This window comes from Podarcis erhardii (assembly GCF_964252035.2).
Source record: "Podarcis erhardii genome assembly, chromosome: 12".
Taxonomy (NCBI): domain Eukaryota; kingdom Metazoa; phylum Chordata; class Lepidosauria; order Squamata; family Lacertidae; genus Podarcis; species Podarcis erhardii.
This window is the reverse complement of record NC_138513.1, coordinates 21,811,453-21,829,177: the sequence shown is the minus strand read 5'-3', so window position 1 is coordinate 21,829,177 and position 17,725 is coordinate 21,811,453. Positions and strand designations below refer to the sequence as shown.

General features: G+C 43.8%; 1 protein-coding gene across 3 annotated transcripts in view; it reads right to left on the bottom strand.

The window, feature by feature from the left end:
• Positions 1-3,999: 3,999 nt before the first annotated feature.
• Positions 4,000-17,725, bottom strand: part of FAM171A1 (family with sequence similarity 171 member A1) — a 70,278-nt gene continuing 56,552 nt past the window's right edge. For all 3 annotated transcript variants that reach the window (XM_081882008.1, XM_081882009.1, XM_081882010.1), the window contains 3 exons: positions 10,126-10,242; positions 9,483-9,597; positions 4,000-6,861 (listed from right to left, as the gene is read on the bottom strand). In XM_081882008.1, coding sequence (XP_081738134.1) covers positions 5,154-6,861; positions 9,483-9,597; positions 10,126-10,242 — 1,940 coding nt within the window. In that variant the 3' untranslated portion in view covers positions 4,000-5,153. The remainder of the gene's footprint in view (positions 6,862-9,482; positions 9,598-10,125; positions 10,243-17,725) is intronic.

Genomic DNA, 17,725 nt, shown 5'->3' with positions numbered 1-17,725 from the left:
CTCCTCTAGCAGCTAGCCAGTAATCTGCCCCTGCTTCACATACCCTACTTAAGTGCACACCTACAAAGACTCTTAGGTTAGTGGGCACACGGAACAGGGCCTTCTCAGCAGTGGCCCTACAATTACGGCACTCAATTCTGCACAAAGTTAGGCAGGGTCCATTCCTTAACAAATTAAAAAGGGTGTGAAGACCTACCTTCTGACTGTTGCTTTTAATTGCTAGTCTGGTGCTAGTTTATGCTGACCTTAGTCATATTCTGTAACAGTTAAAATGCAATGACATGTCTGTTTTTAATCTGATTTTAAAATTATATTATGGTTTTCTTGTATGCATTATTATTATCATCAATTAAATTTGTATACTGCCCTTCGTCCGAAGATCTCATGGTGTGGTTCACAGCATAAAAATACAAAATACATAACAAAACCAAGAACAAAACAAAACAAAAAACCCAACCCAACACATGTAAAAGGCCATAGAATGCTAATCAGCCAAAGGCATGGTTGAAGAGGAATGTTTTCACCCGGTGCCTAAATAGGTATAATGAAGGGGCAAGGTGAGCCTCCCTGGGGAGAGGATTGTGCAAACAGGGAGCCACTGCAGAAAAGGCCCTTTCTCATATTGCCATCCTCCAGATCTCTCATGGAGACAGCACATGAAGAAGGGTCTCAGATGATGGTTGCAGGGTCCAGGTAGGTTCATAAGGAGAGGCAGTCCTTGAAGTATTGCAGTACTGAGTCATTTAATTGGGCCTGGAAACTAATTGGCAGTCAGACCAAGATTGGTGTAATACGCTCAAACCATCTTGCCTCACTGAATTTTGCACCAGCTGAGGTTTCTAAACTGTCTTCAGAGGGAGCTCCACATATAATGCATTACAGTATTCTAGCCTAGAGGTTATCGGAGCATAGACAACAGAAATTAGGCTATCCCTGTCCAGATAGCGGCACAGCTGGGCTAAAGCTGAGCCTCAAGTGACAGCAGTGGATCCATAAGTACCCCCAAGCTACATACCTGCTCCTTCAGAGGGGGCGTAACCCCATCAAGAGCAAGCAAACCTCCCATCCACCTGATCTTGGGAACCACCCACCAACAGTGCCTCATCTTATCTGGGCTGAGCTTTAGTTTGTTGTAAACAACATGTTTGTAAATCACTTTTTTGTTTGAAACGCGGTCTATGAATCTTTTGAAGAAATAATACGTGCTTCTCTTAGTGACTCTCTTATTGTTATCAGGTTTTTGTGTTAAAGAGATTTGATTTCTTAAATTAGGATCATTGCTTTTGTTTGGGTAGCTGTTTTATCCCCGAGAAGTGCCTCATTTGTACACACTAATTACATCCTGTTCGTTAACAGCCTTTGCTTGAAATTAAAAAACTGCCAGAAATAAGCTCACGAAAAGCACAGTGGAGCTGGTGCCGCCGTTTATTGAGCTATAACCTGGTCCTTGGTGGGTAACTGAGGGTTATTGCCGAGAGTTACTATCAAAAAGACTGCTGGCCCAATTAATTTCAAGCACTGCTTCTTGTGCAAGCATCTAGGTCAAAAAGACAACAGTGGCACTTTCAAACGGCTCTCTGGAGAAGCAGAATGCCATCGCAAGGAAGGAGAGGCAAAGTTCAGATTTGTTTAGGTGTTGTAGGCATTGCATCAATCAATCAATCAATCAATCAATCAACCAACCAACGATTACATCACTTCTGTGTGATTAACAGGGGAGCTGAATTTGCCATTGAGGGTTTTCTCTACTGGGTGTGGCCTGGCTGTCTTCTGGGAGTCATCTTCATTATTGGCCTAGCCACATACTCCATTCAGCTCTTCCTGCCAGTACAGCTGACATTTCCAGGAGCTGTATTTGCCAATAATAATAATAATAATAATAATAATAATAATAATATGGTAATCTCTCTTTTTTTGTGGGGAGGTGAGTTTAGGAAGACAGGATTATGTCGTATTCATTCAAATACCCGCATTATTATAAAGTACCAGATCTCTGCATTAAATATATTACAAAGGAACACATTTGTCCTAGAACATTCTTCACATTTGGACTCCACCCTCTTTCTCCACTAAGCTCACACAGCAAAGAGGAATGTTAGGTTACTTCGTTTCGTTTTGAATACAATCCTGCAAGGTCCTTCAAACAGTGACCTGGCCCAAGGTCAGCCAGTGAACATGGCAGAAACTAATGCCGCTCTGGGACAGCAGTGGCCCAGAGTTGCTGGTGGATAGTTGTGTTTGTTTGTTTTTTGTGTATGCCATGGTTACTACCAAAATTGTGAGCGGTCTGCAGAGTCATATGAAATTGTTTTGTGGGTGCCACATCAGGTCCCTGGGCTAGGACTTAGGTACCCCTGGTATACATCCACTAGTATAAATGTTATACTATGAAGCCTGTAGGACAGGGTGCAGAGTAAATATGCATTTCAACACCTCTTAGGGAGGACAAAACCATAAAGTGTCCCCTTTTTGCAAGATGATGGTGAGGGAGAGCGAGGAGCAGCGGCTGAGGTGTGGAGTAAGGGAGATGAGGAAAAAAGCAGGATTCTGAGAGAGTAGTTTGCCCCAAGCAAATGCCAAAGGTTTCCTGATACCACAAACGGGTCCTTTGCCCTACCAAGGTGTGTGGGGGGATTCTTGAATATGTTGGCTGAGGGAAGTGCCATCTAAGTTACACCAGGTACTCTGGAGAAGAGCTGGAGAAAGTTTTCCTCCGAGTATCTTCTTTGTTCGATCCCCAGGATGAGAAGAGTAACTACGTATCAGAGACCTTTGTTTCCTTACCTGCTAAATGTTTACATTTTATATGCTCTTTCATCACATGATGTAAAAGCCACTTCTGGAAATGTAGCGGAATTTGAGGAAGTTGACTACTGCTCATTTCCATGCTGTTTCCAGAAAATCGCAGTTTTGCATTGCTGTTTTCACATGGTTTTTCATGATTCCAACTCAGCTGCTCATGCGATGAAATCTGAAGCGGTATGCCAACATGCAGTTCTTTCCTGATGTTTAAAATTTAGCATGGGATTCTGGTAAATTAACCAGAAAGCCAAAGTTCTGTAACGCAATAGGTAATTGCAGTGTAAAAGGAACATTGCAAATTGGGACAGAAGCTCTTTCATTATAACCAGTAAAATGAATGTAATAAACCCCATGTATGAATGAAGCTTTAGTTTCTTTTTACAGGAATTATGTATATTATAATATGCTTGCAGGCTTCCCATAAGCATATGTTGGACCACTGTGAGAACAGGACACTAGGCTAAATTGTCCTTTGGCCTAATCCAACAGGCTCATCTTATGTTCTTATTTAATGTACTGCAATACATCCATTATGGATCTCCAATCCTGTTAGACCACCCTTGCCCTTGAAACATAGCAAGAACGTTAAAGATGTATTCTTTAATACAAGCATTCCCAAAGGTCTCAAGTAGTGTATGCATAATAGCTTTCTTAATATTTGTTGTCGACAACAGTAGAACAAAATATACAAAACAAATTGTGTAACATCTGTGAAAACCACAAGAATTATTATGTTCTTTAATGATACACTCACCTTTGCCCCCCACCCCCAGTTTAGGGAGCCATTTAAAACAGATGGCAATGTTAATTTTAATTGCCTTGAGTTTTCTTTCAAAAACAACACAACAGGTATTAAAATTGCCCCCGGGGAAATGTACAGGATTTATATGGCTGCACTGCATTTGGGGTTCTGCATTAGAGCTGTACTTTGGCCTTTGAATCACTGTCAGTGGACTTTCTGTGTTCAATTATCTCCTATGTCCACAATGTTTTCCGCAACAGTGGCAAATGGAAAGCCGGGTGTTTGGCATTGCCCCTCCCTTGCCATAGATGAACCAAGGAGGGCATTGAGATTCCATGAGAATTAAGTGATAGAATTCAAGCACACCAACCTCAGCAGCCACTTTGTAGAGTTCAAATTGCTAGTAAATAATAATAATGCTGCAACTAAAAGGAGGAATTAAAAAAAATATATCCTAAATTTTTAAAAAGTTTATTTTTCAATTATAATTTTTGGATAACCAAGCAGCTTTATATAGAGAAAGCACAGAAGTGTTTATCTGGCACTTTTGGATAGTACATAACAACTTTTGCCCGAACTCTCTAAAACACACATTCAGTCCACTTGCTTGGTCCATAGTCCATGTTACTTCAGCCTATATACACCATATTTACAGTCATTGCAACTATCTTCTTGGCTACTTTCGGGTTTTTGCTTTTCCAAAGATGTCCTCTAGCCTATCTTTGCTAAACAGAATCCACAGTACACACCATAACTAGGGAACACACTGCGGTGAAAGGAGGAGTCCCATCAGCACAGACATTTGATGGCATGCAGTTCTTAAAAGAAAATGTAAAGCTTTAGAAAGAGAAAGAAATCTGAATATTCAAGGCGCTAGCAAAAAGAAGGGGCTGTTCATTGTTCCTGTAAAAAAGGCACTTGGGAGTGGGGGATTGGAACCAGAGGAATCGCAGCTGACTTTAAAATTCAGTTTGGCTTCGTTAAAAAAAGGCTCTTCAAAATACCAAGAGATTCTACTCAGGCTTTTGTGTAGGTAAAAATCAGTCGCTGAGCAGACTTATCGTAAGGACATAAAATGTTTAACAACTATCTTGTACATAAGTAAGAAAAGCATAGTTTACGCAAAAAAAGGTTACTAAAAAGCAGCAATGCATAGCCTTCCTTGGAGATAATGCATATCGGTAGACGTCAAGTGTCAAAAAGTCTAATGAAATATACCCTTTCAGTAGCACTGTCATGATACAATTGAATTTAAGAAAACGCAATGAAGTTTCACATAGATCCCTTTCCGGGGAAATCTGAGGTCATAATCCGCCATACCACATGCCAAACATGTCCAAACGTCCTTGATGGCTGATGTCAAGTAAATGGAATCAAGAGTCACACTCTTAAAAGCTCTCTCGTAGGAAGCGTCCCTCGTGCGGCCTCTTCAGAGCAAGTATCTGAATCTGCACAGTAATTCTTTGCACTTCCTCCATTGCCCCCCCCCCGTGGGTTCTCCCCCCCTTTCCTTTTTCCACAGACAAACTGAGAACATCCGCCGAAAGAAATATTTGGCAACTTTAATACTCCCCTGGGTCGGTGGGGGAAAAGATGAATGGACCGCAGCTCATTTTAGGTTGAACGCCATCAGTGGCCTCTCCTCTCGCTTTTGCCAAGGACTCTTCTTATCTTCTCCTTGATCGTCATCGTCATCGTCATCCTCGTCGTCTTCATCATCTTCAGCTTCGTTATGGACAGTCATTCCGTGCTCTGGGCTCGTTAAGGGCTCTGGTGAACTTTCCACTGTTCGTTTTAGCGTCTCCTCCTGCAGGCTGGGCAGCTGGCTGCCTGTCCTTCTGCTCCCTGCCTCCAAGAGGCACCTTAGAGTACTGTCTTCTGGACTGCAAACGGCTGTACCGCATTCGCTGCCACTTTGGTCCATATCATCCAAATACACAAGCTGCGTGTAAGCTGTGCTGTCGGGAGCTTTCTGCTCCTTTTGCGGATGTACCTGAACTTGCAGGTGGGGTTGGTGCAGGGACAAATGATCTCCCCTTCCCCTCCGGGCGGATTTGGGCTCGTTCATGTCCACCCCAGAATCCAAGCTGGCGTCGTTGCTTCCGTTCCTCCCAGCTCTTTGAAGATCGATGTACGAATGTCTAACATGAGCGTTGGAACGCCCGTCGAGAGAAACAAACCATGCCCGAGGATGAGGTAAAGGCTTGCCTCCTCCTAACTCCATGAGAGCTTTCTCCGTAAGAAGCTGCACTTCGCTATTCATCTGCGCCAAAGAGGCGTCGTTGAGTGATGCCGGAATGGATACAGATTCAGACATTGAGACATTCTGGGTGCTCCATTCGCTTGCTCCAGCTTCTTGCAAATGCTGCTGAGATATTGCTTGAGCGGCCAGCTGCTGGGGCTGCATCTGTTGCTGCGAGTGTGGGAAGAGCTGAGAATGAGGGCTCGATAGTTCCGCCTGGAGCCTTTCTATGTCGATCTGCTGATCGGTGGGAACAACCAGAGGCTGGCTAATGTAAGGATGTTCTCCGGGAAGTTTCATATAATGGCCTGGAATAACCAGCGTAGGCAATACTTTTCTGTAAACACTGTCATTAACCTGATCAACAGAATTACAGCAGACCAGCTGACCTGGCCGAGGGAAGGAAGTGGGTCTCTCGAGGTGGTCAACAGAGCGAGACATCATACATTCACTGGGCCTGCAGTCTAACAGTTCTGTTTCGGGTGCTGAAGGGATGGGGTACAGTTGCTCCTGGAGATTGTATTTACTTCCTGTAGAAATATGGTTCATGGAGGCCTGCTCTGGCTTCTCAAATAAAGGCCGAGTCAACATTGCACTGTAACTCCTCCTGTGATCTTCCTTGTCAGGGGAGTCATATCCTTCTGATGCCTCCATAGATTTCCTGGGGTTTATAGGAAAGCTATCCACTGATTTAAGGTAGTCTTTTCGCAGAGTGTCGCTAGAGGCCATGTTCTCCAGAGACATACGGCTCTGATCCTTCTCCTTATGGGAAAGCAACTCTTCTCGGGAGCTGAACTCTTGCGAGGTGCTGTATGTGTGCTTGAGCATGGGAGTGCGCATATCTGCTTCTCCCCCCGAACACACTTTCTCCATGCGCACAGCTCCCATCAGCTCCTTGTGGCCAGAGGATTCTGTGTGTCCATTGCTGGCAACGGACAACCCACCAGGGAATTCTGACTCGCGGCGCGAAAATATCAAGTTGAGGTGGGACATAGAGGTTGACTGATCCTTCTTAGCGCCACTAAGCGTTGAGGACAGCTGCAGTTTCTTATGACGTGGCTTCAGACACTTTCGCCTATCGTAAAAAGAGAACAAAAATAGTTAACAAAAGACAATATCTTGTTGCAGGTGCTAAGTGAATGGTCCTATTCAGGGTTCCAACCTGACAGCTCTGTAGAGAACAGGTTTTCTTAGTGGTTGGCTCCCCGTTCATGGAATGCTCTCCCTAGAGAAGCATGCCCATCACCATCTTTATCTGTTTTTGGTTGCCAGGCAGAAACATTATTATTTACCCAGGCATTTGGCCCTTAATTTGTATATTTGTGGCCTATTTTTGTGCTCATCTTTTTAGTAGGGCAGGTGAGGCTGGATTTGCCTGTACATTTTATTTCTATATGCAGTCGTGCCTTGGAAGTCAAACAGCTTAGTTCCCAAATGTTTTGGCTCCTGAATGATGGAAAACCAGAAGTGACTGTTCTGGTTTGCAAACTATTTTTGGAAGCCAAATGCCTGACGGGGCTTCCGTGGCTTCTGATTGGCTGCAGGAGCTTCTTGCAGCCAATCAGAAGCCACACTTTGGAAGTTGAACAGACTTCCGGAATGGATTCTGTTCAACTTCTGAGGTACGACTGTATATATATATATATATATATATATATATATATATATATATATATGCAGGTTTTGGTGTCCTCGGGTGTCTTCCCGTGTAAAAGTTGGGGTGTCTAGGCGACGTTTCGACGAGGTCTCACTCGTCATCTTCAGGCTGGTGCTTTCGGCTTCTTGTTACTGGAACAGAGCAGGATCTCAGTGTTTGAGTTCCTATAAATACTGTAGAGGGGGTGTGGTGTATAGCCTCCAATGTTCTGGGCAGAGAGGAAGTTCCCAGGCTAGTGTGCCTTTTCTTCTTTTGTTCCTTAATTACTTGAGAGATATCTTGAGTGATTTCTTGAGTGATATCCTGAGTACCACTTAGGTGGGTCATTAGGTGTGGATTAGTTGCTAAAGTCTTTGTGTCTTGACCTCTTGAACTTTGTGAAGAGTTTTCCTGAGCCATCTTCTCAGGAAAACTCTTCACAAAGTTCAAGAGGTCAAGACACAAAGACTTTAGCAACTAATCCACACCTAATGACCCACCTAAGTGGTACTCAGGATATCACTCAAGAAATCACTCAAGATATCTCTCAAGTAATTAAGGAACAAAAGAAGAAAAGGCACACTAGCCTGGGAACTTCCTCTCTGCCCAGAACATTGGAGGCTATACACCACACCCCCTCTACAGTATTTATAGGAACTCAAACACTGAGATCCTGCTCTGTTCCAGTAACAAGAAGCCGAAAGCACCAGCCTGAAGATGACGAGTGAGACCTCGTCGAAACGTCGCCTAGACACCCCAACTTTTACACGGGAAGACACCCGAGGACACCAAAACCTGCATTCCTGTACCCGTGAAAATCTACGAAAGCATATATATATATATATATATATATATGAACATTTTTATTTTATTCTCCATTCTTTTACTTGGTTTTAATTCCTGTCCCCCCATTTAAGTTGCTGAGTCACTTTTGTGAAAAGAGACATAATGATGGTGATGATGATGATGATGATGATAATAGAATTCTGTCAGGGAACTGACATCGGAGCGAGAGGTGGAGGCAAGGCTCCAAAGCGATGCAGGAGAGGGGACCAGCAGGGGGGAAGGAATTCAACGTAACACCAGTAGAGAAGGGAGGGAGATGGAGGATGCGGAGAGGGGTCTCCAAGACTCTTCGCCCGAGACTAGTGGAGAGAGCACGGGCACGCCTCTGCCCACTCCTTCCTTGCGCAGAAGAGTCCCGCGCAGGGAGAGTAGGCGTGACTCCCTAGTTCCCCATTGTGCCCCTTTTTATACCACAGAGGAAAGAAAATTTAAGCAATTTAAGAAATGGGCAACTATAGGGTTGTACAAAATGCATAATCTATTCAAACCGATCAGTTACTGGCTCAACTAGGGGACATCGGTCTGAATTAGTTTCAGATGGTTCAGACCCAATCATTCAGTTCTTGTTTTTATCTCACTCAAGGTGCTCCTAGAGATCTAATGGTTTTTTCTTTTTCTTTTTGAGAGCTTCTGTGCCAAGAGAGAGAAAATTTAAAGGATCACTCATCAGGATGGAATGTTTCTTTTCCCCCTAGTATTAAAGCAAAATGGGATGGTCTCTGTACACAAACTGAGGAAACACAGTGGAGATTATACTTAATTTCCTCCCTATTGGCAGCAAAACATTTGTGCCAGAAACCCCCATTCATGCTGCAAGGATGGTGGTTCCAAGGTACGAGAGTTAGCCTTAGTAGAAAAACTAAAGAAGTGAGTCGAGTTAGAAGGACAGCAAAATCGATACACTTTCATAGGGACTTCATATTCTCTTACCATGGTTACATCAAAACTAAGTAACTGTGAAACTTCCAGAGGCCCCCAAATCATTTTGACATGACCTCTTGCTCAAACATCTGTGGTCCCGATATTGTGACTTACTGCTATGGACCAAAATATGCTCAGTATACAAAGACCCTTTTAGGAAGTATGAGATGGACAATGTAATTACATTGCAGTTTTAGGTTGCATTTTGTTTTTTTTAATGGATGCTTGAAATGTAGGATGGAAAATTTACCGGAAAACTCGTAATTGGTTAAAAAAAAGAGAGGTTTTTTTACCTGCAGTAGTACAAGAGGAGGCACAGTAAAACCAGAAGTATCAGAGCCATCCCTCCTAGAATAGCCAAAAGAAACACTGTGTGGTAAGTGCTTATGTCCTGGGTTACAACGGGACCTAGAAGAGAAAAAGTTGAAAAGGCTGAAGAAAAGCAATCCAACCAATACAGAGCCTTCCAATTCCCCTTTGAGTGCATATTTAAGGGACAGGCTGGTTCTGGGTCCTAGTGTGCACCCCTCCCTTCCTTGGAACAGGGGCAGACTTTGGTCTCTCAAATTTCAGTGGCGCTCTCTGTGATGCTACAATTCAGTGCCCCCAACTCTTGCACCCCATTCTACATTATTGTTGCAGTGCTGGCACCCAGTGCAGCTGAACCAATCATGCTATTCTAAAAACACCTCTTCTCAGAGGGGGTCCCCTGTAGGTGCTTCTGCAGGCAGCAGGAGTGATGCCACCCACGCCAGACAGTGACAAGAGGCCCACCATTCATACTTCCCACAATGCCCCAGAGCAGTAGTACGCTGGGAGGGCCTTGTGGGTAATTAAAATGGCGGGTGCACTGATACTATAGTGAAACACAAAGGCCCATTCACAGCAAGGTGTGCAGATATGTATGGAACGAAGAAAAGAAAACTTTCATTTCACCTGGATTTGTGGGGGACATGGCTGCAACCCAGTATCCCAGCTGTGGGGCAATATAAGTCCAGGTCATCTCGCTTCCTTCTTGTTCTACGATGCCCAAGCTGCTTTTCAACCATGTTCCTGTAACACAGGGATTCAAAATGTATTTAGGAACACCATAAAAGGAAGGCTTAACAATTCTGTGCATTGACACAAGTCACCTTGTGGCGAAAGGACTTATTTGAGGTGGTTTTTGTTTGTTTTGCTTTGTTTTAAAATAACAGAGAGACCAAGGCTGCAGCTGTATTTATCTTTTACGTGGCCCTTCAGCCCCAATGAAAACAGTGTGACTTCTTGCTTCCGAGTAAGCATGCAGAGGACTGTGCTATGAAGACAAAAGCTGGCCGTGATGCTAAATGAGTCACATGGAAACACGTTAGCTGAAGAACAAGAGAGTTAACAGAAGATGAAGGGGACTGAGCTGGGAGGTAAGATTTGACCCTTTCCTTGGTTCCAACAAAGATGGTATTGGCCAGGAAGAGACGGTCCCCAATTGCCCACAAAGGCATTTAGCATTATAATCTCAATGTGTGGAGTTTATGATAGGGGCTGTAGATGCAGTTCCTGTACAAACATTTAGATGCTGGGCTGTTATGGATGCAGCGAGTGCACTTCTAGGAAGGAATACATGGAGGAAAAGAGCAGCCCCAGTGATCAAAATCCACGTTAGCGTAGGTCATTAAGGCTGCAATCTTATGCGCACTGACCTGGAAGTAAGCTCAAATTAGACACAATGTGACTTATGGGTATAAGAGTGTTCTGTCAGTGTCCCTCAAACCTCTGGAGCTACATGTTTATCACATAGGAGCAACAGCAGCAAGCTTTTAGCAAAGGGAGGTGTGCGCACGCGTCCCATTGTTTTCAGTTTAAAGAATGTCTACGTGCCCATCGTAGCACAAATCAACCATCGTGACTTTTAGGCAGAGTTTTATTAAATGAGTGCAAGTAGTTTTGCTTTCCGCCAGCAGTGGGCGCCAAAACTAACAAATAGGGAAGCAGGCAAAGTACCTGGAGATGAGCTCAATTCAAGTTCTGCTGTATTCATTACCCTAGTCCAGGAGACAGCAAACTTTTTCAGCAGGGGGCTGGTCCACTGTCCCTTAGACCTTATGGGGGGGCCAAACTACATTTTTGGGGAAAGAATGAACGAATTCCTATGCCCCACAAATAACCCAGAGATGCATTTTAAATAAAAGGACACATTCCACTCATGTAAAAACACACTGATTCCCGGACTGTCCACAGGCCGGATTGAGAAGGCAATTGGGCCAGATCCGGCCCCCGGGCCTTAGTTTGCATACCCATGCCCTAGTCATTTTTTTTTATTTGGTGGGACGACTCCTGCACACTTCTCAAAAATCATATAAACGGGGGCTGTGCCACCACCACAATCACTTGAAATTAGAAGTATATCCTTCCGCTGCAATTGTATTTCAGATGGATTAACGTTACCATCAACAAAACCAGGGATATTTGAGTAACTTGGGAATGCAAAGCCAGCCTGTGCCCAGCTCCTCACTGCATGCTGATAAGATCTCGTGGACAACCAAAGGGAATCATTAATTTAACAGCTCGGGCAAAATATGAGTTTACGGCAGGACTGATATTCCGCCAGCGGGGGTAGAGGGGTGGGGTGGGGTGGGGTGGGGTGAGGGAGGACTTGCATCCTCCCTGACTCACATTACACTTCATTAATACAAACAAAATCCTTCCCAACCCTCTTTTAAAAGTTCTTTGTTGCTGCCGCTGAGTGAATTTTGTCCCTGAGCAGTGCAGCCATCAAAGGAGCCAGGCGGAGGTCACACACACACAAACAAGCTTTTTAAGGTAGAGTTCAGCCATGGTTCCAGCTAATTAAGGAATGGCTCAGATCACTTTGCATTTGCCAACAAAAGGAAATACTGTACTTTTGTTGGAGGAAGGAGGTAGCCAACAAAAGAGGCCGTCTTCCTGCATGTACAATACACATTTATTCCGCCCGCCTGCTGTTGCTCCTTAACATTTGGGCCCCTGTCAGGAACACCCCTCAGAACACAAAGCAGTCCTGGTTAGGGCAGCGCTTTCTCTGTGGGAGAGGGATTTGGGTGGGTGGGGCTGCAGCCCCTCAGATGTTGCTAGACTCAAACTCCCACCATCCCTGACTATTGGCCGTGTGGGCTCAGGCTCATGGGAGCTGGAGTCCAGCAACTGCTCTAAAACAGAGAATTGTTTTCTTGTAGAGATGGGTGAATTTTGGTTTCGCTCAGTTTCTCATTCCCCCCCTCACTCTTTAGTTCACTTTGCCACGTTTCTGCATTGGTTTGAGGATTTTAAAGAAGCAAGTCCTTGTGAAAATCCAGCATCCAGCATCCAGCAAAATCCAATATACAGTGGTACCTCAGGTTAAGTACTTAATTCGTTCCAGAGGTCCGTTCTTAACCTGAAGCACCACTTTAGCTAATGGGGCCTCCTACGACCGCCACGCCGCCGGAGCACGATTTCTGTTCTTATCCTGAAGCAAAGTTCTTAACCTGAGGTAATATTTCTGGGTTAGCGGAGTCTGTAACCTGAAGCGTCTTTAACTTGAAGTGTATGTAACCCGAGGTACCACTGGACACATCTTTTTATGTAGTTTTGGTCAACATAAACATTTTGGCAGAACCATTTTCCCTTAACGAATGCATTTCTGCAGGTGATTTTTCACTAATCCATGCATTTTAATACAGGCTTTTATGTATTTTTGGTACACATTCCTTGGCTTGGGAACCACATTGCGAAATCTGGAGAAGTAAGAATTTTGACGGGTGGCTGAGTTTTGGTGTGCAGATAATACTTTCAAGAAAGTGAAAACTAGGTAAGTTTGCCTGCAAATGTGAGCTGAATTGAATTTCTCCTCCACCCTTACTTTCTTCGTCACAAAAGCTGCCTCTGTTCTTATCTAGGTATCTCTGCTGGCTGCATCGAGGAGGAGACGGCAAGAGCTGGCGAGTGGATTCCACCCAGCTCCCAGACAGCCCCATAATCAGTCACCCCAATTAAATCTCTCTAAGTTCCTGTAGGGAGCCACCTCCTGCCAAAAAACCTAAGATGGAATCTTTTATCGTCGCCATGTTTATCTTTGAACATGCCAGAAAATGGGTCCAAAGTTGTGATGGGATGATGAGCTGCTTGTGCGTAAAAGCTTAGTCCCTCAGAGTTTGCTCAGTTTAGCAAAGCTCTGTCTTTAGCGGAGCCCTTAAGCATGGCTCCGTCAATCGCTGGCAGAATCCGACAGTGGGCGTTTACGGAATTTACTCCAGCATAAAAGCTCCTTTACGGAAACGCGTCGTCTGGATTCACGGCGCGACAGTTTCCGGCGAGGAGTGGGTGTACCTATGGGAGGTCCTGAGACTTCTCCGCTGTTATCGCTAGAAGACTCCCTGAGCCATTCCTTCGCCTCCCTCTCTCTCTGATCTCCCATTCTCCCCCTACTGGTGCCTTCCTCCGCTGCTGAGTCTCTCCTGACTTCTGAGAGCCCCTCCACCTCCTGTCTTTCTGATGGCAGTTCCCTGACAAAAGTATAAATAGAATACAGTGAGGAGAAGGGAGGCATATTTATTTATTTATTATTTATTTGTTGTTTTTTTAAAAACCCTCTAAATCTCTGCCTGACAGTTTCATATGAACTAAGACACAGCTCTGGTCGTTTTATCATAATAACGCTGGCCTAAAAACACACACCACCTAGTCACTCAATATATACATTTTTATCCACATAGACAACGGAACTTCTTAAAAAAAACAAAACCGGAATTTTCCATGGAAATACTGCAGCTGGTTTTTATAGGCCAATATCAATGATCATTTGGCTCCAGCAAAACCCAGATGAGATAATGCTTTCTGATTCCGCTCCAAACATATGCTATCAATATTATAATACTTTAAAAAAAGAAAAGAAAAGAAAAGTGATGTAATTGTTTGTGAGGGGACAGAGTTAGCAGGTAACATCCAGCCAAGGTACTTTCCTTTTCCTGCTAAGGAAGACATTATTTGTCTCAGCAAGCCTACCCAAGCATGTAATATCAACATGCAATTTTCATGGGTATGCTTTTCTTTAAATGCTGCTTTTATTTATGTTTAATCTTTCTAATGTTAACTTTTTTAAACGTTTGCTTTTAATCAATTTTTTTTAATTAAAAAAATCACATCTCACATTCTTCTTTGTAATCCGCTTGCAGGCCTTCTGTTGAGTACGTGGCATATAAATATTGTTAAAGGAATAAGGGAATGCTGCTCTTCTGCAGAGAGGAAGGAAGATTATGCAGCACCTAGCTAAACTATGGCACCTGCTCCCACAGGAAGCAGCGAAGGCCCCCAAACTCAATGGCTTTAAAAGAAGATGAGACAAACTCACGGAGGAGAAGACTATCAGTGGCTACTAGCTATGACGGTTATGCTCTGCCTCCACAGTTTGAGACAGCAATGCTTCTGAATAAAGATAAAAAAGTAAAAGGTAAAAGACTCCTGGACGGTTAAGTCCAGTCAAAGGCGACTATGGGGTTGTGGCACTCATCTCGCTTTCAGGCTGAGGGAGCCAGCGTTTGTCCACAGACAGCTTTCCGGGTCATCTGGCCAGCATGACTAAACTGCTTCTGGTGCAACGGAACACAGTGATGAAAACCAGAGTGCACAGAAACACCATTTACCTTCCCGCTGCAGCGGTACCTATTTATCTAATTGCACTGGTATGCTTTCAAACTGCTAGGTGGGCAGGAGCTGGGACAGAGCAACAGGAGCTCACCCTGTTGTGTGGATTTGAACCACCGACCTTCTGATTGGCAAAAGCCCAAGAGGCTCAGTGGCTTAGACCACAGTGCCACCTGCATTCCACCGGCTGCTGGAGACTACAGGAGGAGAGAGTACCTGAATCCTGGTTGCAGATTTCCCACAGGCATGTGGTTGGCCACTGTGAGAACAGGATGCTGGACTAGCTGAGCCACTGGTTTGATCCAGCAGGCCCTTCTTATGTTTTTAAGAATAGCAATTTTTCTATACCAGTATTTTTCGCTGGTATATTCTGCCGCACATCATTTACCCAATAATGGTGCATTAATGGTGGATTTATATTACATATTATTCTGTTTTATTAGTTGTTCTGCAATGCTTTTCCAATGTTACCACACGGTTGCTGTTTGGAGGGGCCCCCTTGCATTATACAGCGCAGCTAGGGCTGAAAAATAAACAAGTTAAGTGGGAATATTTGTGGTATAACAAGCTACAGGATTTCAGCAGGAAGTTACGGGACATGCGGTGATAGGAAACAAGCTAATGTGTTCAACCCCAAAACATTTGAAGGCACAAGCCGTATTGAAAGTGGGATTGTGTAGAACCGCCATGAAACCACAAGCACGAGGCCTAATGAATACATATTAAAAATGTGTGTCTGGAGGGGCCGTACATCTACACTGAGTGACTACAAAGCCCCCTGACACATTCAACAAATGTTTAACCAATGTGCAAGTGATGCCCCATGGCCTCATAAAATAATAATAATAATAATAATAATAATAATAATAATAATAATAATAATAATAATACTTTTTTAAAAAAAATTACTTGTGCCCCACCCATCTGGCTGGGTTGCCCCAGTCACTCTGAGCGGCTTCCAACAGAACATACCATATTTTTCGCTCTATAAGACGCACCAGACCACAAGACGCACCTAGTTTTTGGAGGAGGAAAACAAGAAAAAAAATATTCTGAATCTCAGAAGCCAGAACAGCAAGAGGGACAGTGAAAGCAGCAATCCCTCTTGCTGTTCTGGCTTCTGGGATAGCTGCGCAGCCTGCATTCACTCAATAAGATGCACACACATTTCCCCTTACTTTTTAGGAGGGAAAAAGTGAGTCTTATAGAGCAAAAAATACGGTAATACACAATGCACCAGACATCAAAAGCTTTTTGATACAGAGCTGTTTTCAGATTAAGTGTGTTTGTGTCTGGGTGGCCGGGGGGGGGGGGGCGCAATGCACACATGCATCTCTGACCGTGCTGTCCAACAGGACTATGTACCCAGATCTTTAGACCATCTTCAGAGACCCTTCTTCAGCAGCATGCTACCCAACAATGTGTGATGGGTGAATACTACACAGAGGGCCTTTTTGGTGGTGGCACCCCGGTTATGGAACACCTTCCTCAGACAGATTTACCTGGCACACACTTTATGGATGTTTGGGCACCAGAAAAGATATTTTTGCTTCCCAAGGTGTGTTAAAATCTTGCTGCTGGTTTTTAAATAACCTTACTTTACATTGGTTTTGCTTTATTTGGTTTGGATTTTTGTTTCGTTTTAATCTTTATGGCTTAACATTTTATTGTGAACTGCCCAAATAATATCAGTTATTGGGTGGCATATGAAAACTGTTAGTAAAAAAAAAAAAAAAAAGGCAATGTCCTCCCTTCTGAAAACAGATGAGCATGCAGTCTTCAGGAAAGCACATAGGAAAAACTACCAAGGACATCTACGGCATAAGAACCCCAAAGGAATTGCAGAGGAGACTCTGTAGCTCATTGCTACCTTTCCCCAGGAATTCAGATGGAGATTCTCAGTTCTTAGAGTGGGAGGCAGGCCTCCCTAAGGAGATGTTTGTAACTGCTACAGAAAGTCTGAACAAAACCGAAGAATTAAAATAGCAAAGGGGTGGGGGAGGAGAGGAAGAAGGGAAGAGGCAGGAAAAAGATAAAGCCATTGTTAAATGCACAATTGAATGTCACTTAAAAAATGATCGCTATGATTTTGGCCTTGTCAAAGAGCCCTAACTCACTTAGGTACCACCAACCACATGTAAAAATGCCTAGGGCACAATCTAGCCAACCTCCTGGTCCCATTTATCTTGGTGGCGTAGATCATGCCCAAAGTAAATGCAAGCCTCTTGTTTTGAGAGTGGTCACATTTGCACACAATGATAACCAGGAAAATTGGTTTGCCTTGTGATCCTAAGACTGGCCTGGGAAACAACTAGAAGGTAGTTCATCTGCCCTATCCGAAGTCCTACTGGTCTCTCTACAGGGTTAGAGGAGCTGATCAGAAAATCTTTATTTGCGTCAGCCCTAGCCATAGCAATTAAACAAAATAAAATGTACTGAAGATTGAGGTGAAAACTTACCGTATTTTAGGATAAATACTGAACCCCCACTATAATGGGCATTTAGCTGCTGTGGTATAGTTGAGATAATTGGATGGCATCCAAGTTAAAGTCTTAGAGTAGACACATTAAAATGAATGAATATGACTAAGTTAGGCCCATTAATTTTAATGGGTCTATTCTGAGCAAAAGTTGGCTAAATACAACCCACAGCCTTCAGTTTCTGCTCCTGGGACCACAGATTATCTCACCTTCTCCCATACTGGCAGCTAGAGAAGATGTCCACTTTTATTAAGGCATGCAAGGTGATGGCTGTGGGAGGGGGAAGTTAACAGCCTGGAAATCCAATGTTCTCTGCATGCACAAGTTCAAATCCCACTCTTCTGTGATTTACAGAACAGGCTCAACAGCAGAGCACACTTTGCATGAAGAAGTTCCAAAGTTTAATTTTTGACATCTCC